This window comes from Salminus brasiliensis, chromosome 1, assembly GCF_030463535.1.
Source record: "Salminus brasiliensis chromosome 1, fSalBra1.hap2, whole genome shotgun sequence".
NCBI classification, from domain to species: Eukaryota; Metazoa; Chordata; class Actinopteri; order Characiformes; family Bryconidae; genus Salminus; species Salminus brasiliensis.
In genome coordinates, this window is record NC_132878.1 from 39,223,531 (window position 1) to 39,249,553 (window position 26,023).

At 42.4% G+C, this 26,023-nt stretch overlaps 1 protein-coding gene across 1 annotated transcript in view; it reads left to right on the top strand.

Annotated features, from left to right (window-relative positions):
* Positions 1–26,023, top strand: part of usta (uronyl 2-sulfotransferase a) — a 97,663-nt gene that overhangs the window by 52,569 nt on the left and 19,071 nt on the right. The window contains exons 3-5 of the mRNA XM_072679152.1: positions 9,546–9,701; positions 21,262–21,341; positions 21,470–21,623. Of these exons, the coding sequence (XP_072535253.1) occupies positions 9,546–9,701; positions 21,262–21,341; positions 21,470–21,623 (390 nt within the window). The remainder of the gene's footprint in view (positions 1–9,545; positions 9,702–21,261; positions 21,342–21,469; positions 21,624–26,023) is intronic.

Sequence of the window (26,023 nt, forward strand, 5' to 3'; positions counted from 1 at the left end):
GTCACCCAGATCAGAAATCGAACCCCAGTTTCCCACATGGTTTGGTAGCTCACTGGCAGGTAGTTGGCTGTAGCAGTCTGATTCTACACCATGACACTAACCGTGACACTGAAATAACCCTCATATCAACATTTATATGTTACATAGTAACATTTATATACACCTAAGCAGCTGGTTTAGACAAGTATATTGTAGTTGGCCAGTTTCACTCACATTTAGCGCAGTGCCCCTGACCTGGGGGATTTTATGGAAAAGTCATTTTAAGAAATCTATAAAACTGATCTTTTTAGACAACTATCACTTGATTCCCGGCTGACAACTACAGGTCTGTAATGCTGTGAGCTTTTGGGGACCCATCCTATTTATCAGCGTGAGATCATATTTTTGCCATATTGCCCTCCCCAGTATGCCAGAGGTGATTTAAGAAATGTATCAGTTATGATGAAGTTAAAGTACGTCATTGCTTAAACCCTCTAGCCTCTGTCCAGTGTGTGTATGTGTCTGTCTCTCTGTGCTTTCCTGCATTTGTTTCTGTGCAGATCTCCTTGAAACAGCCTCATGGATGCGGAGATCTTGACTGATTGTTTTCTCTCACACTTTAGCTGGGCAGAAAATCAATAGAGCTAATTAATCACGGTGAAAACTTTCCATTCAAAAAAAACAAAAAAAACAGCTTAATCTAATTAGTCGCACTCGATTCTGGAAAGAGTGGACACCCTTTCGTTCATGTGGAATGACCAAGTAAAAGAAAAAGTGAAATAGAGACGAGAGAGAGAAAGCGAGTGATTGAGTAAGTGTGATTGAGCTGTACTGGAGCGTGTAAGGCTAAACCAGGACTTTGATCGCGAGCCATGAAGCTGGACAAAGAGGACACTGTTTGCACCGGCGACCACTTAAAGTGAGGGGAAACATAGAACCGACAGAAAGACAGAGAGCTTGAGAGTTTGTGTGTATGTGTGTTCATATATATTATATAAATGCCTTTTATTGTGCTGTTGGTCCTCTGCATGCCACCAAAACAGCTCCCTCTGCAAGACCTCTGAAGGTGCACCAAGTATCTGGCACTGAGACAGTACAGCAGAGTCTGTCAGTCCTTTCAGTTATGAAGCTGCACTAGTGGTTCCAGTTCTGATGCTTACATTCTGATTGTAGGCGTATTCAACATTATCTGTCTGCACCCATTCAGACAGACATGCAAGTACTGCATGCATGACACTTGTACCGCAGTAACTCTTGTGTCAGATCAGTCCAGACAGCCTTTGTCACCTTGCCCTTCAAAACAGGGCGCCCAGTACCCTGTCATCAATTTGTTGTTCATTCCCCCCTCAATACCCACCACCGCTGACTGCAAGCACTCGACAGGCTCGTCAATGCTGGTCATTCCTTGTCAAAGCCTTGTCTCAGGTAAACACATCTGCCCATGGTATAGTCACCATCTAATATACCCCTTCCCTTTACCAGTGCCCTGTAAGTGGCATTGGTGTGACATAGTCAGGTTTATCACTTTACCTGGGATGTTTATTGGCTCACTGGTGCTGATGAAAGTCATTTGGTCGATACCATAAGAGTGCTTTAAATAAATACATATACATATACAGTCTGAAAGGCACACTAACTAAAACAGCCTTTTTAAAAATCTATTAATTTCCTGCTTGAGGCAAATGAACGCAATGGTTTCTTGGGGTTGGGTGTACTTGCCGCACTGCCTGGGTTTCCCCCTGTGCCACTTTGCTTGTCCGCCTGCTTCCCATAGAAAATGAATGCAGGGGGTGCAATTGTCGCTTGCTGTGTGAAAAGGGATAAAGAGAGGTTGGGAAATGGTGGTGTAAAAAATGTTTTTGCTACAGAAAAAAACTCCCATTCCCATGGCAAAGGGAAGTAGGATATGGAACATGGTCGAATATGGGCCCTTCAGAGGATCTTCTCATTCCTTGCTGGTCTCCCCGCCACCTTAGCATTTGATGTTCAGCTCATTTATTTACTCAATACACAAATCAGACCCAGACGCAGCAGCGGTTTAACCCGAAGTGTGTATTTAGCGTTAATGTGATTTAATCACAGATGCTGGGCCTTTGCTGTATCATGTTGAGGGTCCAACCCTGTCCTCAGGGTGGGATAATGACAGAGCACTGGGCTCTCAGCTTCATCAGACGGGACGGCGACTCTTCCTCCTACTTTGGCAGCTTGAGTCTAGAAGTGGCCAGACAGTGACAGACCGGGACCCCCTTACAGCTTCCTGAGCCCATGGGGGATGTTTAGCGGAAGCCATTTCTTAAGGTTGTCCTTGACATATTCCTCGGCTGCCACTTTAGCAAAAAGCAGCCATCTATAGATATTCCCTCACACACACACACAGACGCAGAAACCCAGGCCACAAACACGTGTAGTAAATTACAGATGCCTTCAGTTAATAGCATGACTCATGAAGCTGTTTGGAGTTCTGCATGTATGAAACATCTGTATGCACTGCTCATGAAAGTTTCACTGTTTAGTTGTCCTGGATGCATCTTCTGAGGTCTACAGAAGCCACCTGCCCCCTCTATGGAGAGAGGCTTTCATATAAAGCAGTGAATACGTGTTATGATTTTGCAACAAGCACAAACTCATTCATCTACATCTACACCCCAATGGAAATAATGACGTAATGTATTTTAGGGCTGTTTATTTCTAAAGAGCCTAAGTAAGGGGAGTATCCAATTAGGCATAAGCAAATCAAGTAAAGTAAATGTTTACAAATCGAGTAAATAACAACAATTAAATACAGTGCACTGACTCATCTCATCAGGATATGCTGGCAATGCCACAGCTGTCCATGGCTGGGAGTCTAGGGGAGCATAATGGGCCTCGCTCCCTCTCTCATTCCAATCTCTCAATGTGATGCTAGTCTGTTAGTTGACGTAACAATTTTGGCGGTTAGTGCTCCCTCCAAGCGCGTTGAGCTGCTCGGTGATGTTACAGTCAGGCCAGTTTGAAAGGAATTGGTTGGCTAAATTCATATGTCAGAAATACATCAACCTTTGGTGGTTGATGTGATGGCAGGAGAACTAGCTAGACTAAATTGCAAAGAATTTAATTGTAAAAATTGCTTATTCAATTTGATCAATATTAGGAATTAATCATCTTTTGTTGATTTAAACTATTTATTTCATTTGATGTAAAAAGCAGTTAAATATAGACACCCAATGTCATATTTGAGAGTGAAAGATATTGCTTTGGAACTTATACTTTTTTGCAGTTGTGGAATCATAGGTAAATAGATTGAGAGGAGCTGGAAGGCTCCATATCAGGTTATGCCTAGGGCCCCAATAATTCTCGGAACAGCACTGCTGCTCTGGTGAGCAAACCAAGGATGACAGTAGCAAGCGAAACTCTCTAAACCTTAAGAGGAGTCAGGACTCAATGGGGAAACCGATCCTCTTTTGACCTAGCAGCAGGAGTTAGTCAGTTAGTTAGTGAGAATAATGAATGAAAAATGAACGAAGCCTGCCCAGCTGTCTGGCTAGCAAACATTATTTTATTTATTTTATTATTTTTTATTATTAAGTTATACTTTAGAATGTGACGTTTATGCCTACCTGTGCCCTGCATGGAAACAGAGCAGCATTGGCAGCATTGGGAAAAAGAAGAACCACTTAATCACCATTTGTATTGCAAGCATAGGAATTTGACCTCCACCTTTAACCCATCCATGCGGCGAACACACACTTACACACACACACACTAGGGGACAGTGAGCCATAGCTGTAGCACCCAGGGAGCATTTGGGGGTTAGGGGCCTTGCTCAAGGGCACTTCAGTCATGTCCTGTCGGTTCAGGGGATCAAACCAGCGACCCTTTGGTCACAAGGTTACTTCTCTAACCCCCAAAAGCAGCACGGCCTGGAGCAGTGAGTTAAGTATCCAGCCAGAGCTGCAATTTGAGCCACAACTGTGTGGTTGCTGGCTAACTTGCTAACTAGCAAATTGATACAGTAAAATAATGAAGCTGTATCAGTGATCACATCACATTAAAGATGTTGACAAAAAGCCCAGCAACGGACACACGTTTCTCTGGCCTTGTTTTTCAGCCTTGAAAAGAGAACAATGATTTCTGGGCAAGTACTGCTGCCAAATTAGACACTTGTGTTTACTCGATTCTTTTGCCATTATGAGGACTCATTTAACCCCCTTAAGTTAGCTATTCATGTAATGAAACTGCCCTTAAACACCAGTTTAATGGTTTAGTTATTCATCCTAAAGCATCAGCTATTATATAGCTGTTTATCTTACCGGGTTTTGTGGAGTCCCACAGGGTTCTATTTTAGGGTCTATGAAAGTGATGTAAATTATGAAAGAAGTAATGAAGTGTGGGCTTGTAATCTGAGTTGAAAGGATTGAAGAGGCTAAAGGTAGCTTTTGTGCAGATAGTTGTGGCCTATTGGTTTGAGAATTCAGAATATAAAAGTGCTATAGGAACTGTAGAAGTCATATCAATTAGTGCTGCCCTTCCCCCATGTTGCACCCTCACCAAAGTACCTGGATCTCCCTGACCTGGAGAGACATCCGTATGTTAGCAAGAGCTGGAGCTCCCTTAGCCAAGGATCCTACCAAAATTATCTTCTTTCCCAAACAAGCTGCAGTAATGACCCACTATACTGACCCACTGTTGCAGAAGAACCTGCCTCATCCTGTAAATACTGCGGCCGACCAGCACCAGATGTTTACACACTTAACAACATCCGCTCTTTGCGACAAGACGCTTTTAGGTTACACCCTTCACGCACCAAACACACACACACCAAAATCTTCACACATCAAGAATTTACTTGCAGAGTGCACAAATTCCACAAAGCCACAGCACACCCACACAAACACAGTTAGGCCGTCTGCCAGGTCTCATATGAGTCAAATAGAAAGGCCACAAAAATGTGTGCGTAAGGCAATCAGTTCCAAGCTAATCTTTCCCCCAAACAGTGGAATACATCTGAAGCGTTCAATCAGAACAGCACAGTTGTCAGAACACTGTAACAGATTGTAATGCATGTCAGTATGCAGTGAGATTGCGAGACAGAGAGGGTGGAGTTTGGCTTTTGGTTTTTAGTCCTCATTGAAACAAACAAGTGCTGCAAGACAAGTGATGGGTGGAAAGGGGAGAGAGTGGAAGAAAGAGGAATGGGACGGTGTTGGGAGAGAGTGGAAAAGGCAGCTGGCTCAGGACAAGATCCCCTATGTGTGGGAATTTGTGTGTGTGCACATTTTAGAAGCACTAGAGGGTGTCTGGAGCGTTAAGGCCTATTTGTGTATGTTATTCCTCAGACTCTTGCGGTCAAGAATCAGACCAGCACTCAGACGCATGGGAAACACAAGGCTGTGCGGCAGACTTTGGTTTGGTGAGGTGTACCCCTCCCCCTCCAGTGCACATTTCAGTGATAAGGCTAATTAACTAGCCCTTCCTGAGTTGAAGCAAGTGTGTTAAAGCAGGGAAGTGTGCAGGGCAGGGATACCCCTGCACAGCCCCAGTGCCATAACAGTTTTCAATCTCCTCTCTGTGTCTTAAGTGACTGCTGCCAACTTAAAGGATAATGCACCTCGGCAGTTTGAGATTTTCCTTATGTTCCTTCTCCTCCTGTTTTAAACTGGAGTGACGCAGCTCCTAAACTGCTCACCAACAATGTCACGTAGAGAACTACAAGCATTTTAGCCCACATTTCTCAGTTTCATCACAATTATGATGCACATTTTTTAATGTCAGATCAGCATGAACATACCAAAGAAACTATCAAGATTGTGTTTGTAATATAAAAGATAGGATTATTATAAGCTGCACCAATAATAGTCCTTGGACAGAACTCCTAATGCTGCAGAAGCTCACCTCTGTAACAGGAAACAAGCTGCTGTCAAATGCCATCAGAGTGAAGAAGGCTAAAGCTTCCCTTTAAATTATTATTATTATTTTTTTTAAGCAGCAGTCCTTCAGATTTTTGCATTTTTTATTGAAAGCAGTAGTCTTGCTCAGTGGGTAGGGGCAAAAATATTGGAATAAATGGTGTCAGTGTGCTGCGTGAGCATCCCTGCAAAAGCCTAATAAATTAATTCCAAAAACAGAGTGGTCTGGTAGGTTGCGTGGAATTATTTCTGGTCATATCAGGCTTTTATATACTTATGTCACATGCACAGCCTCTGAAAGAGGATCCAGCACCGTTTGGTCCCCTTTTTTTGTTTTCTACTGATCTGAAAAATGATGGGAAAACTGATTAACTTTTGTTATATTTCATTGCTTCTTCCTGCTCTGAAACGCTCTGAAAGTACTCTTCTGCATTCTCCATGCCATTTCACATTCTAAACAGAGAGGTCTCTAAATCCCCAAATCCCCCAAAACCTACAGACTATTGCTTTAAATGGGCAGACTAATAGGGGTCCAACAGCTAATAAACTTAGTCGACTTAGTCTAATTTAGTCGTTTAGTAATTTAATTACTGGTGACATCATCACGCATGTTTCTCGCGCTAACTAGAAACGGTTCTGGATGTACATGGACCGCTTTTCAATTGTGGCGATTAAACAATGCAGAAAACAGTTTTACTGCCGCTGATACTTCTTACAGTACCAATTCCCTCAGTCTTAACGCAGAGAGCTGCAGTGGAAACATACAGACTGAGCAGCATTCTGCCACGTGAATGGAGCGTGTGGATGAAATCGTTACAGGGCCTGAAGGCAACAAATCCACACATCTGCAGCGACATCACTGTGGTATGTCAGTGGAGAGCAATAGCGGAGTGCACTGAGCCTGGGAGTCGCATGTGGATGCAGGCTGAGTTGGGAAAAGGAGAAATCTTGGAGCGAGCCAACAGCAGAGACCAACAATGAGGAGACCAGACACTGGTTAAAATATGAACGGGAGTTCTCCTAACGTTCTCCTTTACGGATAATGTCCTGCCCTGTAACAAAAAAAAAAAAAATATATATATATATATATATATACATATTAGGCAGCAGGTGTGCAAGAGTTTCTTCAATTCAATTCAGTTCAATTAAATTTTTATTTCTATCGGCTTTTTACAACAAATGTTGTCACAAAGCAGCTTTACAGAGATCCGAGTCTGAGCCTCTTTTGAGCAACCTAGTAGCAACAATGGCAAGGAGAAACTCCCTTGGGTCGAGAGGAAGAAATCATGAGAGGAACCAAGGCTCAAAAGGGGAACCCATCCTGCTCAAGGAGGGAAAACACAAGGGGTTTGGAGGAGCACAGGAGTATTGTGTGTGTGTGTGGGGGGGGGGGGGGCAGCTCAGCAGGGGGCAGCTTAGCACAAAAGCTTTTTTTTTTCCTAAAAAAATTAGGAAGTGTTTAGGAGTTTGAATAGACTGATGTACAGCCTGTAAAGGAAGTAGATTAGAGAGACTGCAGTACTGATCAGAAACCTGTGAACAGAGAGCAGTACAGTCCAAACCTGTCAGTATTCATACAAGCTACAAGCTGTTCTTGAAGTAGATGTGTTGGAAGCTGATCCACTTTGAAAAGGGCACAACTGTAATAGCTAGACAACTTGGTCAGAACATCTCCAAAACATCAGGCAGGTCTGGAGAGTTGTTCCTGTTATGCTGTCAGTAGGCCCAGGAAAGGACAGCGGTGAACAAGGGCATGGGTGCCCATGATTCATTGTTGCGAGTGGGGAGCGAAAGGCTAGCTTGTCTGGACAGGACTTAAAGTATATACTGCTAACATCTTGGTATGGTATGATAGGAAAGATTTGGACAGTAAGTGTGAAGTGACCGTAACACACAGAAGAGAAACGTTAGCTCTAGCATGCTTTTTATATAGAACTAGCTGAGCCCCTCCAATTTACCGCGGTGAAAGTGTACTCTCTAAACTTTGTGTGAAGTGAGAATAGCTTGCCTCTGGTTTGTGCTCAGTTGAAAGGTGGTCCCTGAGGCTGAGTGTAATGTTTATTGGTGAGCTCTAAAAGAATGAGGATCTTCTTTGAAACGTCTCCTCGGGGGGACAGCTAATCTGTCTTTCTCAGGTGTCTGGGTTAGTGTGAGTAATGCGTATGTGTGTGTATGAGTCCATGTTTACTGATGTTTATTCAGTCCATGTTGTGCGAATATACAATATTCGGGATGTAACTATGGATACGTACTGTATTGTATCATTGTATCGTGACTAGCATGTAGCCTGAGGGAGTAAAGGGGGCTCTGTCTGTGTTTGACTATGTGTGTGTGTGAATGTGAGTGTATGTGTATGTGTGTAAACTGACCTCAGCATGGATGACTTTAGTCAGTCTGTGCAGGTGGGACTTAACAGCTCTCTACAGCTGCACCGTTAGACCATTTCCTCAATACACACACACACACACACACACTCACCTCCAACACTTGGAGAGCAGGGATGTATTTAGTCCAGTCCAGTGTATTTGTGTGTGTGAGAGAGAGAAGAGTTAGACACACACTAAAAGCATTGCTCATACCTTGTTTCTTGCTCAGATTTAGTAGTTTTCCAAAACACTTCTAGAGCTGAAGGTGTAGAGGCAAGTGTGTATGCCGCTGAGTTGTGTGAGGATATTTAAATCTGTAAAGGCTTTATCTCTTTCTTTAAAGGGAATTCAATCAGTGTTATTAATTAAGTGTTATTAATTAGGTTAATCTTGCTCTTGTGGGCATACAGTACACATGTAGAGTTTGTGTCTCGTTAATGATGTTCAAATGTTAATCAGGTATCATGCAACTAAAAAACACACAGCTGACAGTGGCATCACACAGTGTGAGTGTGGGCTAAGACTCCTACAGCCTATGCCCCGTTGGTGGGCTGAAAGTGCTTTTACAATCTTCTATTAGCAGAGAATAGCCCCACCAGTTTTTTACAGAAGCCCCTGTAGTTACCGAGTAATACACCTAAGTGTGTAATAAGCCTCGCTGCATTAAGGGGTTAAGGTCATCACACCTGGTCCAGCCTCCAGGAGCATCTCAGCATGAGAACCAGGTGGATCCAATTAGGGCTACAGTAAATCTCTGCAGGGTAATCTGGAGCTGAAGAAATGAAGAACTAGGCCTGTGTGTTGGCAGGAACCTTGCAATACACTCTTAAAAATAAAGGTGCTACAAATGGTTCTTTGAGTCATTCCATACAAGAAGCACATTCAGTTCCATAAAGAACCAGCATCAGCGTGAAGAACCTTAAAAGACCCCAAAAACTTGCTTTTGATGTAAAGGTTCTTCATCAGTTTAATGGTCGCATCTCTTTTACAAAAATAGTTCTTTTTGGAACAGAAAGTGTTTCCATTAGAACCTTTTGTAAAATAAAGCACCTTTATTTTTTAGAGTGTATGATACATGTCATGGTACAGGTGTTACCATTCGATATACTGTGATATATTGCATTGCTTTGAATAAAACTTAAGGACAACCAAGATCTCAATGGACAGTACAATGGGCAGCATTTTTGTCTTTACGTTCAGACAAGTTAGTGTTGTCTCCAAAGTCTATTAGAGTGCATTCCTGTGTGTTCCATACATTTCAAAGGCCTTGTTCTGAATAATTAAAAGTGTGTATTGGTGTGTTTGTGTGTTGTAGGTGCTGCCGTTCCCCAGTCAGGTCATCTATAATCGAGTGGGCAAGTGTGGCAGCCGCACCGTGGTCCTGCTCCTCAGAATCCTGGCTGAGAGACACCAGTTCAACCTGGTCTCCTCCGACATCCATAACAAAACCAGACTCACCAAGCATGAGCAGGTCAGTCTCTGTGTTTTCATGTCTTTTTCGTTAGTGTGGGACCATACGGAAATGGACAAAAGTATTAGGACACCCACGTCACACCTACAGGAGCTTATAGACATGTCATTAATGACATTAATGTGGAATTTGCAGCTCTACCAGCAGCAGGTTTGGAGCTCTGCAGTTATGGAGTCAGCAGAGTGTTGAAGGCTTTTCTGCACTGTGCTCTGAGCTCAGCACTCGGCCCTGGCACTGCTCTGTAACTTTACGTGGCACTTGGAGTTGCTAAATGCTTCCACTGTTCAATAATACCACTCATAGCTAATAGTGGAAGATCTTGGAGGGAGGAAATTTCACTAGCTGACTTGTTGTTGTAGCGGCAGCTCTTACTCCAGAACCTTGCTGGAGTTCAGTGAGCTCTTTAGAACCATTAGAACTAATTCTTTCACTAATGCCTGGAAAGGTCAGCTGCACGACTAGGTGCTTGAATTAATACACCTCTGGCAATGGGACTGAATGAAACACCTAAATTCAATGATTAAGAGCTGTGTCCCAATACTTGGAGGTCCTAATGGAATGACATTTGATTTGGGTGAGGGATATTCACATTGGGGAATCATTGGGGAATATATATATATATATATATATATATATATATATATATATATATAATTGATTAGTAATGAAGTAGCAGTAGCACACTGTTAAAAGTATAAGATCATTGTGGAACCTTTGGAGGTTCCTCAGTTTGAAAGAGGTTTGGAGGAACCTCTTAAGGTGCAGGATTCGCAAGGAACCTGGTTTCTCTATGCAAATTTCTGTGTTTGTATATTGACCCACATTAAAGCAGCTGGCCTCACGCTACCATGCTGACATCTGTTTTTTCCCTCTTGAGGTCACCAATCAATAACTTTGATCTGTTGTCCAGACATTTTTATTTGTGCCATTACCCACTGTGATGAATAGATTAGATTAGATTAGATTAGATTTAAAGCCCTAATGGCTGGGCTGTAAACTGACAACCAGCAACCTTACATCCCTGGTACATGCACTGCCACATTGACACTGTGCTGACATTTACAACCGTGGCCAAATATTTGTCAGTGTGTGTGACTCTGCACATGTACCTGTTAAGAAAATATATATTTTGAGCGTAAGGTTTGCTGAAGAAGAAGCTGCCTAAATACAGCCCTGAGCCAAAGTAAATGTTCCTAGCAATGAAAGACATCCGAATAGTGCTTATTGTGGAGGGAAATGCACACTTTTCTCCGTAGCTGAGAGAGAAAGAAAACATTCTATCATCCCTTCTGGAGCCAGCTCAAGTCACCACACCTTCACATACAACCAGCCACAGTCCCCCAGCAGCCCGAACGAAGTGCACTAATGTAATTGCACTCAGGGAGAGACAAAACTTGAAAGAGAGGAGAGAGAGAGAGAGAGAGAGAGAGAGAGAGAGAGAGAGTGAAGAAAAAGTGATTGTAAGAGAGGAGTGAGAGAGCAAGAGTGAGAGGGAGAAGCATAAGAGTTAAGATGGAAAGAGCGAGAGCGGTTGAGAGAGAGGGAGAGAGAGAAAAAGAAAGAGTGTGAGAGAGAGGGAGAAAGAGACTGAGTAAGAGAGAAAGAGAGCATGAGAGACTGAGAGAGAGAGAGTGTGAGAGACTGAGTGAGAGAGAATGCGTGAGAGACAGAGAGAGAGTGTGTGAGAGACTGAGAGAGAGAGAGTGTGAGAGACTGAGTGAGAGAGAATGCGTGAGAGACAGAGAGAGAGTGTGTGAGAGACTGAGAGTGTGAGAGACTGAGTGAGAGAGCGTGAGAGACTGAGTGAGAGTGCGTGAGAGACTGAGAGAGAGAGTGTGTGAGAGACTGAGTGAGAGAGCGTGAGAGACTGAGTGAGAGAGTGCGTGAGAGACTGAGTGAGAGAGAGTGCATGAGAGACTGAGAGAGAGCGTGAGAGACTGAGTGAGAGAGTGTGTGAGAGACTGAGAGAGAGTGTGTGAGAGACTGAGTGAGAGAGCGTGAGAGACTGAGTGAGAGAGTGCGTGAGAGACTGAGTGAGAGAGAGTGCATGAGAGACTGAGAGAGAGCGTGAGAGACTGAGTGAGAGAGTGCGTGAGAGACTGAGAGAGAGCGTGAGAGACTGAGTGAGAGAGTGTGTGAGAGACTGAGAGAGAGAGTGTGTGAGAGACTGAGTGAGAGAGCGTGAGAGACTGAGTGAGAGAGTGCGTGAGAGACTGAGTGAGAGAGAGTGCATGAGAGACTGAGAGAGAGCGTGAGAGACTGAGTGAGAGAGTGTGTGAGAGACTGAGAGAGAGTGTGTGAGAGACTGAGTGAGAGAGCGTGAGAGACTGAGTGAGAGAGAGTGCGTGAGAGACTGAGTGAGAGAGAGTGCATGAGAGACTGAGAGAGAGCGTGAGAGACTGAGTGAGAGAGAGCGTGAGAGACTGAGTGAGAGAGAGTGCATGAGAGACTGAGAGAGAGCGTGAGAGACTGAGTGAGAGAGTGCGTGAGAGACTGAGAGAGAGCGTGAGAGACTGAGTGAGAGAGTGTGTGAGAGACTGAGAGAGAGAGTGAGAGACTGAGTGAGAAAGAAAGAGAGCATGAGAGACTGAGAGTGCGTGAGAGACTGAGAGAGAGTGTGTGAGAGACTGAGAGAGAGAGTGCGTGAGAGACTGACTGAGAGAGAGCGTGAGAGACTGAGTGAGAGAGAGTGCGTGAGAGACAGAGAGAGAGTGTGAGAGACTGAGTGAGAGAGAGTGCGTGAGAGACTGAGTGAGAGAGAGTGCGTGAGAGACTGAGTGAGAGAGCGTGTGCGAGAGACTGAGTGAGAGAGCGTGTGCGAGAGACTGAGTGAGAGAGAGTGCGTGAGAGACTGAGTGAGAGAGCGTGTGCGAGAGACTGAGTGAGAGAGCGTGTGCGAGAGACTGAGTGAGAGAGCGTGTGCGAGAGACTGAGTGAGAGAGAGTGCGTGAGAGACTGACTGAGAGAGACTGCGTGAGAGACTGAGAGAGAAAGAAAGAGAGCATGAGAGACTGAGAGAGAAAAAGAGTGAGAAAGATTAGGAGAGCGTGAGAGAGAAAAAGAGAGAGAGGAAGAGTGAGAAAAAGATAGAGCGTGAAAGACTGAGTGAGAGAGAAAGAGTGTGAGAGTGAGTGAGAGGGAAAGAGCGTGAGATACTGAGAAAGAGAAGGAGAGAAAGATTGAGAGAGAGAGAGAGAGAGAGAGAGAGAGAGAGAGAGAGTATGTATGTGAGAGAGAGAGAGTTACAACAGAACCAACAACATCAACACACTCTGACCACATATCTCCTTACTGTCCGAGACACAAAGCAGAGGCGGATCCTCACCCAATACTGACTCAGTGACCACAGCATGGCCATTGAGAGAGGCAGGTTCAAAAAAAGTCCTGGATCCCGAGAGAGGAGAGGGTGTGTGGTCACTGTAGGACAGGTGAAGAGGAGACAGAGGTGCACGTTCTTCTAAACGGCCCCAAATAGGAGCCAAACATAGTTAAATATTTGAGTCCTGAGAGACAGCGAGAAACTGGCCGTTATATTAAGAGAGGGTCCGTCAGCCTCCCCTGCAGCGAGTGTCACACACTCCAGGACAATGAGCGAACACCATCCACACACACACACACACACACACACATTCATAATTTGATGTTTTTTTTTTCTTTACTATTATATATGTGCAATTTCTAGATTGTTGTTGTTTTTGCTTGTTGAGAGAGAAACAGAGAGAAAGAGCGAGAGAGTGTGTGTGTGAGAGAGAGAGATGCTCTGGGAACGTGTCCACATCCCTAAGGCTGGCAGTTGTGTGCTGTGCAGTAGAGTGAGTGTGTGTGTGGAGCAGCAGGGGTGTTTTATGTGTAAATGCTACATATTTATATCCACAGGGGGGTAAACTGCTGTGGTGTAAACATGCAGAGCTAATATTGAATAGTGGTGTTTACGGCACTAAACTTTGTCTCTGCTTTTTGTCCTGCCATGAACTCAAGGTGTGTGTGTGTGTGTGTGTATGTGTGTGTCGCTTATACTGTGTTTATAGAGAGGGGTTTGCTGTGAAGGGTGAAATGAAAGAGCACTCATGCTTCAGTGAGCAGAAGTAACAGGTTCATTTTGAATATGGCTGACAGGGCTGCAGCACAGCCCAACCACACAGAATTACCTGCAGTTCTGCTTTTCATTCTTTAACGACAAATCAAAGCATAAACAACGTTTTTTTTCTGCTATAAAATGCTGTTTCAGCCTGTTTTGGAGGTCTAAAGTTTCAACTTTCTTGTTATTGTTTTTTTTATTATTATTAAATGAGTAAAATATCTCAGTGAGTTTGCATTGTGCCAAACAAATGGCTGATAGAAGGAGTACAGAAAGATTTATTAATCTATTTTCCGAAATCTGAATTAGTTATATGTTTTTATTCTGTGAAATGGGATTATTATTAATATTCATATTAGGATTTTCTAGCAAATACTATGATATGCTTAAGTTAAATGATTTTGGTTTTGTTGTTTTGCAAGAACCCCAGCACACTGGATTTGAAATTATACAGTGACTATGAGAAGATATAAGATTAATTTAGTAATTAATAAAATAATTATATAAATGAATCATTAATAAAATGCATTGTAAATGGATGGCAGAAGTGGTTATTGTCACGGTTTGTTCAGTTTGCAGTGAACCGTACCTTTCTCTGTGGTATACTGCCTCCACTGTTTCCACTATTCTGGTATTGCATCTGGTGGACGGGTCATGCTAATTTCTGCCCATGTGCACAATCTGCAAAGGATGCATGGAGCAGCATTAGGTGCACACGTATGCCTAGTTTAAAGCAAGTTTTACACCACAGTTCTAGGAGTTTACCCATGGGTAATCAGTTAACTGGGGGCGGATAGAAAATTAACAGCCAAATCCTGAGCTTTGATCAAATTAATGCAGGACTGCGGTCTTTGAACTGATGTTAAGATGCCCACTGTTCAGTAACACAACAATTTAGCAGCGCACGCTTGAAAACTTGTTTTATTATCTAATATTATTTATTATTATTTATTTATCATGTGAAATAAGTAACGGGGACTTAGCTAATGTGCTAACACTACTTACCAGTACAGTGTTGGATGCTAATGAGAATGTATGGTCTACATGAGATCTCTTCTCTTTGTGGACAATGTGCCAACATATTATTTTGTAGAAAAATATATTTCAACATTAGCTAGAGTTACTAGCATCTAGCTAACAACACATTTAGCTATTATACATGTAGCTGTTATATATTATGGAGTTAGTATTCAGTGTGAATGGCAGTAACACACAAAAATGAGAAAGAGCTATTGTGCGACTGACTGAAGTTTCTTTTACAGACTGTTTAAAAGCTAAAGAGAAGAGAAACTAATGGACTGCTGCAATTCTTAAATCCAGGCGTCAAAACATGTGAGAGCTCACTGTTGGGTGAAGTTACGCTGGTGGGGGAGGTTCGATTAAAAGGTAAAGCAAACCTGGATGAACCAGCTTACTAAATGACCCTGAAAACAGTGGAAAGCCCTCCTAAGGTCACTCGACTCTGTGCTCTCAGATATGAGGTTTTATCCACTAAACGAGTGTGAGTTGAGCATCAGTCAGCTGGACGTTCCTGGCTACACATCGCTGTCCATGGACCATTGGTTCTTTAGTAATTTGGACGGATCGCTGTCGAGTCCAGCTGCCTTTAGCTTGTTTCATTCCCGGTTTGGCCGTTTTTCCTAAAAAACACAGCCGTGTTATAGAAGGTTTTGCCACTCAGTCCACGTTCCAGTGGATTCCCTTTATTAGCTAGAGCAACTAACATGTAGCTAACATAAACTAGAGTGGTAGCTGCACTACCTCTGTCTTCTCAGTCACATGCAGGGCAATGCAGCAGTGTGGCCGGTATATTTTCTGAATCCACTGCTGATTATAAATGCCTGAATGCCTGAATATATCATTGTTGTCCACTGCAGCTGACCATGTAATGGTCTCTGAGACAGCCTCCTGTGTCTCAGGCACAGCAGCACAGATAACTCCATTTTCAATTTCACCACTGTTATTTAAGCTAACCCAGAAAATCAGTTTTCAAGATTTTGCACCCCCTTGTTGTGAAGAATTAATATTCATTACAAATGAACTAAACATTACAGTCATGTATTTTCTAATTTCTTAGAAATCATTAGACCTTCTCAGAGGTTATTGCTAAATCAATGTGCCACACAAAATGATTTGTACTGAGAAAGTTTGGAGTTTGGCATGCAAAAAAGACTGTAGATGCACTGTAGGTCTGTGGGTCCAGCTGTGAAAAGGGGAATTGACTGATTAGGTATGTGTGTGTGTGTGTGTGTGTGTGTGTGTGTGTCTGGCTAGGCAGGTAGTATCTATCCGAACCTCATATAGCACACTCTGTAAAGTACTATTGCTTTCTGCAATGATGGCCCACACACACACACACACCGGCTGTATGTCTGGCCCAAACAAGCCATGATTCTTCCAAAAACCCACCGATTACAACATCAAACACAATTGAAGTGTGTGTGTGTGAGAGAGAGATAGCTTTACCCAGGCTGCCAGGAGCAGAATTATGAGGCAAATTCTGCTTGTGGTCTCTAAAAACTAATAAAGCTTGAATGTGTGATGTTCATCGAGCTGGTATAGCCACAGCTTTCTCATTAGGAGAAGCATAGTTCAGAACATGGATATGCACTGAAGCAAGACGTTCTAACAATGTGATATTGTGTCAGTGAAATACAAACAAGGACAGATGGCGATGCTGGAATTTGAGCCAATAAAGTGTGGTTTGTCGGCAGTCGACTGTTCTAAATTGGTGAAGAACTTCTGTTCTTAATTAGTTAACTCTCTCCACTCCTGCCTCCGCTGTTGGATTTGCATTTGAGGGGTATCTGGGAATGGAGGACATGACTTCTTCTCTGAGCCTCCCAAATCACCTTCACTGAGCTTGAAGACTAAATCGACTGGCTTGTTCAAAATATCAGTGTGGAAGGCCGAGTTAAGATCTCCTGATAGCCTCTTCATTTCTCCTAGCCACGGTTAAGGCCCGTTTGAGACCAGTGTGAGATTTCATGAGTTTCTGAAATTCAGCTCCTGACAAGGCAGGATCTCCTCATTTCTTGCAAAGCTCAGAGATCTTTCAGCAGTCTATCAGAGCAGAAGGAACTCTCAGGCTTTGCTCATTTGTGTCCAAAACTTGTCACAGCTAAGTGCTGATGTTGAGCTCTTTTCTCCTAAGGAGGGATTTGGGAGAAAGATTTCACAAAGCTGAAGATAAGAAAGGACCTTTGAAGTGTCATATCAATGTCCTTATACTGTCTCATTTGGTCATATTAATGGAGAATGCTGCAGTATTTCTCTACGGCCTCAGTCCACATGGTTCTGTGCAGAGATGTATTCCACTTCCTGACTGTAGAGGGAGCCCGGTAAGAAGAAATGCCAATTCTTGCATAATGCTGCTTTAATGGTAGTTAATCAGTTTAGTTAGTCAAGTAGTTTCCACAAAAGTCCTGCCCCCCCTCCTCAAAGCTGTGGATCTGGTTTTGAGTAAGTTCAGTTTAGTAATCCATGCATTATTTTGGTAACTGGTCTAATCTCAGTCAGAAAATGGTGGGGCATCACCTTAGTAATCTGAAAAAAGTGGTGGGTCAAATGTCTTTCCACCCCTCTGTAGAGGCTTAGGTTAGCTGCTAAATAATACAGAAGTCAATGGAAATCCCCACCGATGTATGAATACAAATGTGTCTGTGTGTGTGTAAATGGAGTGTGTATCCAGTTTGTGTATCCCCAGGGCTTTTCTCACACTGTGGCCTCAATTAGAATGTCTTAGAGGCTTACAGGCAGTAGGTGGTCAAGGGGCCTAGAGCTATGTGTGGAATTTCAGAGACTTCTCCTGTTTCCTTGTTGACTGTCACTGTTTTTATAAAAACCTTCCGCCCTTATCTGTTGCTCTTGCTGAGCCCTCTGCCATCACCATGCCAGGTTTAGAATTCTCTGATTTGGTACTTTAGTGAAGACACTTAACCTTCTATCTCAACAGTTTAGCATTACGTGAACTTGCATTCGGGGCACTGCATTGTTCTGTTTAATTGCACTGTTTAGTTTGGTTGTTGAATTTCAGAACCAGCTGGTGGCTCCATTGCTCTTATTACAATACCAGATGAGACGGAGGCAAAAAACATCAAAACACTAATCATTGTCAGAAAACCAAAACAAGAAAAATCTTCACTACTATACCAAACATTCTTAAATGGTTGTTCAGGTGATTGTAGTAAAGACAATGATCATCTGAGGAACTATTATAACTCAAAGAACCATTTAAACAGAACCTAAATGGTTCTGTGCCTGGTTTGATGGAAAATCTTTCGTAAGTGGTCATATATATAGCACTAAAAATAAAAGCCCAAACAAAAAAATGCTATATATAGCATATATATTTGTTATATGCTATATATATTTGTTATATGCTATATATAGCATATAACAAAAATGGTAGATAAAATTTCTTTATAGCACTTAACAGTATATTAGAGACTCTATAAACACTAAAAAGGGTATTAATATGCTCTATATAGCCCTAAAAGTGTATAAAAAAGGCTTAATATATATCGCACTAAAAGGGTATATAAAGGCTCCATATAACACTAAAAGGGTTTAGAAATTCTCTATTTAACACTAAAACAAATATAAAAATGCATTATATAGCACTAAAAGGGTATACACATTCTCTATAGCACTAAAAAAGGCTATTAAATATTCTATATAGCACTAAAAAGGGTATACAAATTTCCTCTAGATATTTTTGTATATGTATATAAAAGCCTTTACATAGCACTAAAAGCTCTATGTATCACTAAAAAGGGAAAACAAATTTTCTGTATGGCATTAAACAGGGTATAAAAAGCTCTATGTATCACTAAAAAGGTAATACACATTTTCTATATAGCACTAAACAGGGTATAAAAAGCTCTATGTATCACTAAAAAGGGAATACACATTTTCTATATAGCACTAAACAGGGTATAAAAAGCTCTATGTATCACTAAAAAGGGAATACACATTTTCTATATAGCACTAAACAGGGTATAAAAAGCTCTATGTATCACTAAAAAGGGAATACACATTTTCTATATAGCACTAAACAGGGTATAAAAGGCTCTATATAGCACCAAAAGGTGTTCCACCATTACAAGTTAAAAACCCTTTTTCAGTACTTAATAGAACCCTTTTTTCTAAGAGCATTGTTTGCACTGTTCTCCATGAAATCGGTAGGTAATAAGCCTTGGGCGTTTAGTTATCAAAGACATGGGTAATCCGTGTGTTTGAGTGTGGAGTATGTATGAGCATTCCCAGTCACTCTGTTACTGATCAGACTCATGCTGTGTGCAAATACACTCCCAGCGTACATCCACTAACCCACTAAATCTGTAGACCTCCCTCTCTCTCTCTCTCTCTCTCTCTCTCTCTCTCTGTCTCTCTTTATGTCTTTAGTCTGCCCTTTATCATTGCTCCTCTCTCCTTGATCAGACAAGAGTAGACTTGCCCTGACCTTTGACCTTCCTAGACCCTCACCTTTAAGGCCCCTATATCTTATCCTCTGGAAACCAGACCTTTTTGCTCACTCCGCCAGCTGACTAGTGAGCTCTCTCTCATTCTCTCTCTCTCCACTAACACACACACACACACACACACACACACACACACACACACACACACACACAGACATACAGTTCCACGTTGTGTTCTATAAATCTCCCCCGCTTGTTCCATTAAAGCTGTTTCTTAAGATGGTATCAGCCAACTCTGCTTAATAGCCCCAGGCACACAGGAAGTGATCTCATCCAGGTGATGTCACTACCTGTGGCTGCTGTGGTTGTGTGTTTTGGCTGTACAACACAGAGAGAGATTGAATAAGACAAAAAGCACAAGCGGGAACATCTAGACCTCATTACAGGTGCCTTACTGCAACCAGAGAGAGAAAGCCTGAGACTAAGAGAGAGGGAGACGTGGGGCTAACAGAGCGAGTAAAAGACAAAGATGGAGGGACAGAGAGAGAATGGGGGACAGAGAGAGTAAGAGACATACTACGAGAAGAAGAGGGTGTCAGAGTTAGTAAGAAAATGGAGAGAGAGAGAGAGAGAGAGAATGGGCAGAGAGAGGGTAAGAGACAAAGATGGAGAGACTGTAAGGGAGAGAATGGGGGTTAGAGACCGACAGAGAGAGACAACAGAGGGAAAGAGAAAAATGAGAGAGAGAGAGAGATGGAGAAATATGGAGTGGGAGCCTGATCCAGAGAGAAAGACTGAAAGAGAGATGGTGGAGAAAGACGGGAGAGGGAGAGAGAGAGAGGTAGGTAGGTACGCAGAAGGAAAAAAAAGTCCCCTCAAACTTCAGCCGTAATTGAGTTAGAGATATGACATCACAACCCAGAGGGACTTGTTTTTAAATGGAACCTTCTGGAGCTTGTTGTTGGCTTAATCGACAGCTGAAGCCCTGCATTGTTGCTCCGCATACATGAGAGAGCCAAAAGGCAACATAGTGTATGTATTCATGTGTGTATGTGTGTGTGTGTGTGTGTGTGTGTATGTGTGTGGTTTCTGAGTAATGTCATATAAATTCAGAGACATGGGCTGTAATATGTGAGGCCTGGGCTCATTAACATACATTAGCGTTTCCACAGGGTAGACCTTTAAAATAAGGAAAACAATATGCAAATATAAGATGCCGCCTTCACTTATTTACTTATGTGATCAGAAGTTAGTGTCAGAAACTAATTTTGAACAAGAAGACACACGAGCGTTAGTGAGGTCAGGACGTTGGATGATCACCACCCCACCTCGTTCTTTTATTAGGAACACTAGGCAGCAGAATGGGGGACAGAATGATCTCAGTGATTTTGAGCGTAGCATGACTGAGTATTTCCCAGTATCTCCTGGGATTTATAGCAGAACCATCTCTAGTGCTCACTTGGAATAGATGCTCTACAGACAAAGATGCCTTATTAATGAATACAGACAGACTGGTTGGAGCTAAAAGAAAAGGCTACAGTAGCTCAGATAACCACTCTAAACAACTACTGAGAGTAGCATCTCAGAATGTGCACAACATGTCCAACCTAGAGGAGGATGGGCCACAGCAGCAGAAGAGTACGTCAGGGTCCACTTCTGTCAGCCAACAACATAAAGCTGAGGCTGCAGTGGACACAGGCTTACCACAACTGGACAGCTGAAGACATATCGTCTAGTCTGATGAATCTGGATTGATTGAGGAACACAGACGGCAGGGTCGGGATTTGGCTCCAACAACATGACCTCATGGTGCAGTGGTGGCTCAGCGGTTAAAGCTCCAGGCTATTGATGACAGGGTTGTGGGTTCGATACCCAGATTCGGACAGCTGTCGCTGTTGGGCCCTTGAGCAAGGCATTCACTGTCCACTGTGTGTGTTTCACTGGTGTGTATGTGTCACAAATGGTCGATATGGTTGTCTTGTCTTGGACACTTTATGTGTCCCGGCTTGGTACCATTGTGTATTGGGGGTGACTGAGTGTTTGTCCTCTTGTTTTTCAGGTGGATTTGATGAGAAACATCAGCACCATACCACAGCCCTTCCTCTACACTAGACACGTTCACTTCCTCAACTTCACAAGGTAAGTGTCTCTCTCTCTCTCTTTCTCTCTCCCCATCTCGGTCCATGTCTCTCTCTTGCTAAAGCTGTATGATAAGTATAGATTATCATTAATACACTAAACACTTTCTCATTCCCTCTCTCTCTCAGGTTTAGGATAGAGCAGCCCGTCTACATAAACATCATCAGGGATCCTATAAATCGTTTCCTTTCCAATTACTTTTTCCGGCGTTTCGGAGACTGGAGGGGTGAACAGAACCACTTGATTCGGACGCCTCGCATGAAGGACGACGAGAGATACCTGGTCAGATGCTTTTCTCATCCATTTTCTCCGTACTCCTTTTCTTTTCTCTCCTTTCCTTTCCCATCCCATCTCTCTCTCTCTTATTTTCTCACACTCTTTTATGTTGGAGCCAAACCCTACAGGGATGCAGCAGGATTCGGCGTGGTACTCTTGGAGTTCTTCAGACGCAAAGCTTTTTGTTAAGGGCTGGTTGTGAATGCTAATGGTTTAGAAGTGTGTGTGTGTGTGTGTGTGTGTGTGTAAGTGCATTAGAGTTCAGCTCAGTGCAGGAGAGCAGGGCTGGGTCGAGACCAGTGGCCTCAGGCACTGGGGAGGAATGTATATTAATGGATAAGTTTGCACTCTTCAGTAGAGTGACCTCTCTATTTAAGAACTGCGCAAGTACTCTAAAGACATGATTGAATACTGATGCCGACAGCCACGAGCACAGCACTCAGAGACATGCATAAATGACTTAAGATAAGAAGCTATCCGGTAATGTCTGTGGAAACCCGGACAAATGAATGCATTCAGCTAGTTTAAATGCACACACAGCCTGTCTAGTCCCTGTAGAGAGCTATTGCAAGCAGAATAGGACTCTGGACAAATTGGCACCATGCCTAATGCCAGGCATGGACTAGAGGGGTGAGGGAGGTGTGATCTACAACAGTATAAATGGGGAGAGAGTTGGGGAATGGTTAAAAGGTGGGCACATTCTACAACAGTGAAATGAACAGGGGGTCTTCTAGAAGAGTGGGAATAGGAAGAGAGTTATAGAAAAGTTGGATTTGGCCTTTCTAGAACATTGGGCATTCTAGAGGAGTGGGAATAAGGAGGCACAAGTCTAGAAAAAGTTGAAAAGGGGGGCATTCTAGGGGAGTGGTAATTGGGAGTGACAGTTCTAGAAAAGGTTGAAAAGAGGGGCGTTGTAGGGGAGTGGGAATAGGGAGTGACAGTTCTATCAGGCCAAACCAGTCAGTGTCAGCTATATAAGTGGTGGGAAATTGATTTGCCACCCCTGGTTTTAGCTGCTCTGTAGCGTCACTCTGTTATGGTGTGGTTTTTGCCTCCCACTTGTATTATTGCAGCCGAAAGCCGCTGAAAACACTTGCTGCAGCTAAAAAAGAAATCTGTCATAGGGACTGTGAGACTTGGCACACAGATTTTTATTTGGAAGAGCCCGGCCCTGGAACCAGATTCGTTCTTGGCTGCAGTTGAAGTCTGGTCTTGTTCAGAAACAAATCAACATCAACGGCTCATTTCTTTTAGCCCTGATTCCATTAGAAGGTATATGCAATGTTGCAAAGGCTATTCCATTGCAAATGAGCACAGCTCTGGTAGGTTACCCTCTAACACACTCAAGTACTGTACCAGACAAGACGTTTACTCCAAGTAACAATGTACAGAGCCCTCCTTCAGGCTTCTCACAGATTCTCATATGAATATGGCCTTGCTGATCTGCCAACCAATGACACACTGCGGTGAACTCTTCAATGTCCAAGCCTTTTTTTTTTACATCATGTGTCCTGGAGAGTGTGAGTAAGAAAGAGCGGGGCAGAAACTTTTTTTACTTTTCATCATCTTCATATTCTTGTGAAGTTTGATCAGGAAGACATTTCACAGGATGTGCTGTGTTTTTAACCTTTTTTATTGTATGTTTATGATTTCTGATTTGTGTGTAAAGGTCAAGGAACTCATACCTGTGTTACTGTAGCCATCCCATGTTAGCTGTAATATACACAGTGAGAGCTTGCCAGGCTAAATGCAGCCACCACATTGTGGGGTTAGCCATAACAGTGTTATAAGAGAAACAATGAGTGCCCATGTCCTCCAAATACAGTCAGAGATGTTAATGGTATAGAATTTTTCATCCACACATTCATTAGAAATGAATGATTTTATTGATTGATGCAGATATTTATTTTATTTTATGTCCCCAGTAGGTTATTTTTCTTCCTTATCTGATCTGATTCTCCTAATGCTGAGTATCAGCTGATATCGATCTGATCTGATCTCTGTGTTTGTATAAATAACACAGCCCCACAGTTTAGATCAGATGAGCTGCTGAATAATCAGTTCAGTACAGTTCAGTTTTATTTTTAGCATCAGTTTCTATAATCAGACATTCTGGACTGAATGATTTAGTTTAGTCAAGACTTTTACTAACATGACTGTTTTATAGCATTTAATAATTTATAATGCAGTCTGACTCTCCTCAGACTGTTGTTGTTGGTCTACTGGTGTGTAATAACTGGTTTATAGTGGGTGAATGTGCTGTGTGTGATTGGGGTTTCTATAGCATATGCGTGTGTTAGCATTAGCGCTAGCCTCCATTATATATATGCTCTTCAGTGCTGGTGCAAAAACAAAGGTATGGGGTTCTCCCCCTGGTAAAACAGAGCGTTTTAGTGCAAGTTTTATAAAAGTTCAGATATTGTGGTCTGTTTTCATGTTCCACTGTAAAATAGCTCCACACTGCAGACTCTCAACTCTTTTATTTACCTTCTGAGAACGTCCTCACTGCTGAAAACTATGCAAGTGTTCAATAATGGGGCCTTGAGGACACCAGATGGTGCTCTGAACATCATTAAAAACAAAGACTCAGAACTGGATTGGGATTAAAATAGCCTATGCCCGATCCTTTACTGAATCAGCCCTGATCCCGATCCACTGGATCAGATTGAGACATCACTAATTTTAAATATTTAGGTTGGAAAGCTCATTTCACTTAAAAACATAGTAGACTGTAGACTCTTAAGTGACTTGTACGACAAGCCCTTTAATATGTTAGAACTAACCCCACCTATGTGGTATGTTGAAAGTTGTAATGTGTGCTGTTAACTGTTTGTTTATGTCTATGTATTTGTAGCAAGCATGTCTCAGCTGCTTGTATAAAAGTTTAAGTATCAAACCCCAAATAGCTTTTTAGCTGTTCTCTTTGTTGGCTTGCAGTAACAGGAATTGAGTTGAAGGCTACAACATGAGACATGTACGTTTCTGTGAAATGAACATTTCAACTCTTCATTCAGTAATCAGGAATACAATGGAAAACTCCCCCAGCAGCTATTACTGCTGCACACACTTTTTTTCATCTGAACAGCCAAGAATGTCTGGAAAAACTGACAGTATGACGAAAGTGTGTGTAGCAGTCATAGCTGCTGAGATTTTTCAACTGCTACTTTTCAACAAAAAGGTAAGGCATACCATATGTGTGGGGTTTGTTGCTTGTTTATTTGTGGATTTGTTTAGGTATTGCCTCAAATCACTTTTTTTATATATATTTTTATAGGTTTTATTTTGAAAACTGGATCCCTGTGAAGTAGTAGAGGTTGGTGGAGTGTGTGAACATTGTTAAAGTTTTTAAGCTTACTATTTACTCTCCATTGCATATATATATATATATATATATATATATATATATATATATATATATGTAGTAAGCTGCAAAAACAGCCCATTTAGAATTCCTTGTTTTTGTGTCACAAACACCCACATCTGTGCTTACATCGGCCTACTCAGCCTGCTGCAGTTGATATTTACCCACTCACATTGAGACTGTTTCAGAGTATTTCAGCATAGGCTGCTCATTCAGTGAGGCCCAATGCAGACTAGCTAATCAGCTTATATATACTGCTAACCAAAACAGCCTGTTCTATATATTAAGGGAGTTTAGAGAGCGGCTTGGTAAATTGGCTTGATTCATTTGTTGATTTATTTGCCTGTAACAGGTGGAACTCCTAGCCTGGATGGGCTTCTAGATGAGATGTGTACTTGCACGTGTGGGTTTAATTATTATAATTGGTGCAGGCTCTGAAGAAGCTAACATACGGCTGGAATTCCCCTTTTGTTGACACACATATGCATAGACTTAAACACACACAAACACACATACACAAAAGTCATCACCAAAGTCTTTAATTAGACCTGATGCAGATTCATCAGTAGCACACATACATAGACACACACCCACAGTTTCATTGTGACTGAAATTCAAATGTGTGTAGGATAAGTAGGATAAGACTTTTCTGAGCATATGTGAGCCGAGTTTTTAAAGTATGCAGTGTAGGAGAGTGAGAGAGACTCCCGTTCAGAAGTCTTAACTTTTCCACAGAAGACTCACTGAGGTGTTATTGCCAAAAGAAGAGTGTGAAGCACACACACACACTTAGGACAGAAGACTGGCTGCATCAGGTAGTTGTATGGAACCTCTTTTCTGCAAGCCAAGTTGACAGTGGATGGATGCATGGATGAACACAAACATGAGAGCTTATAATCAACAACTGCTAGTCATCATCCCAGCAAAAATACTTTAATCAAATCTGTTGCTGTCTTGCTACCCTGTGAGATGACAGCAGTGGTTTCTCCTCTGTTTAATTCAAAATCCATGATGGACTTTTAATGCATTAAACACAGTGCAGTCA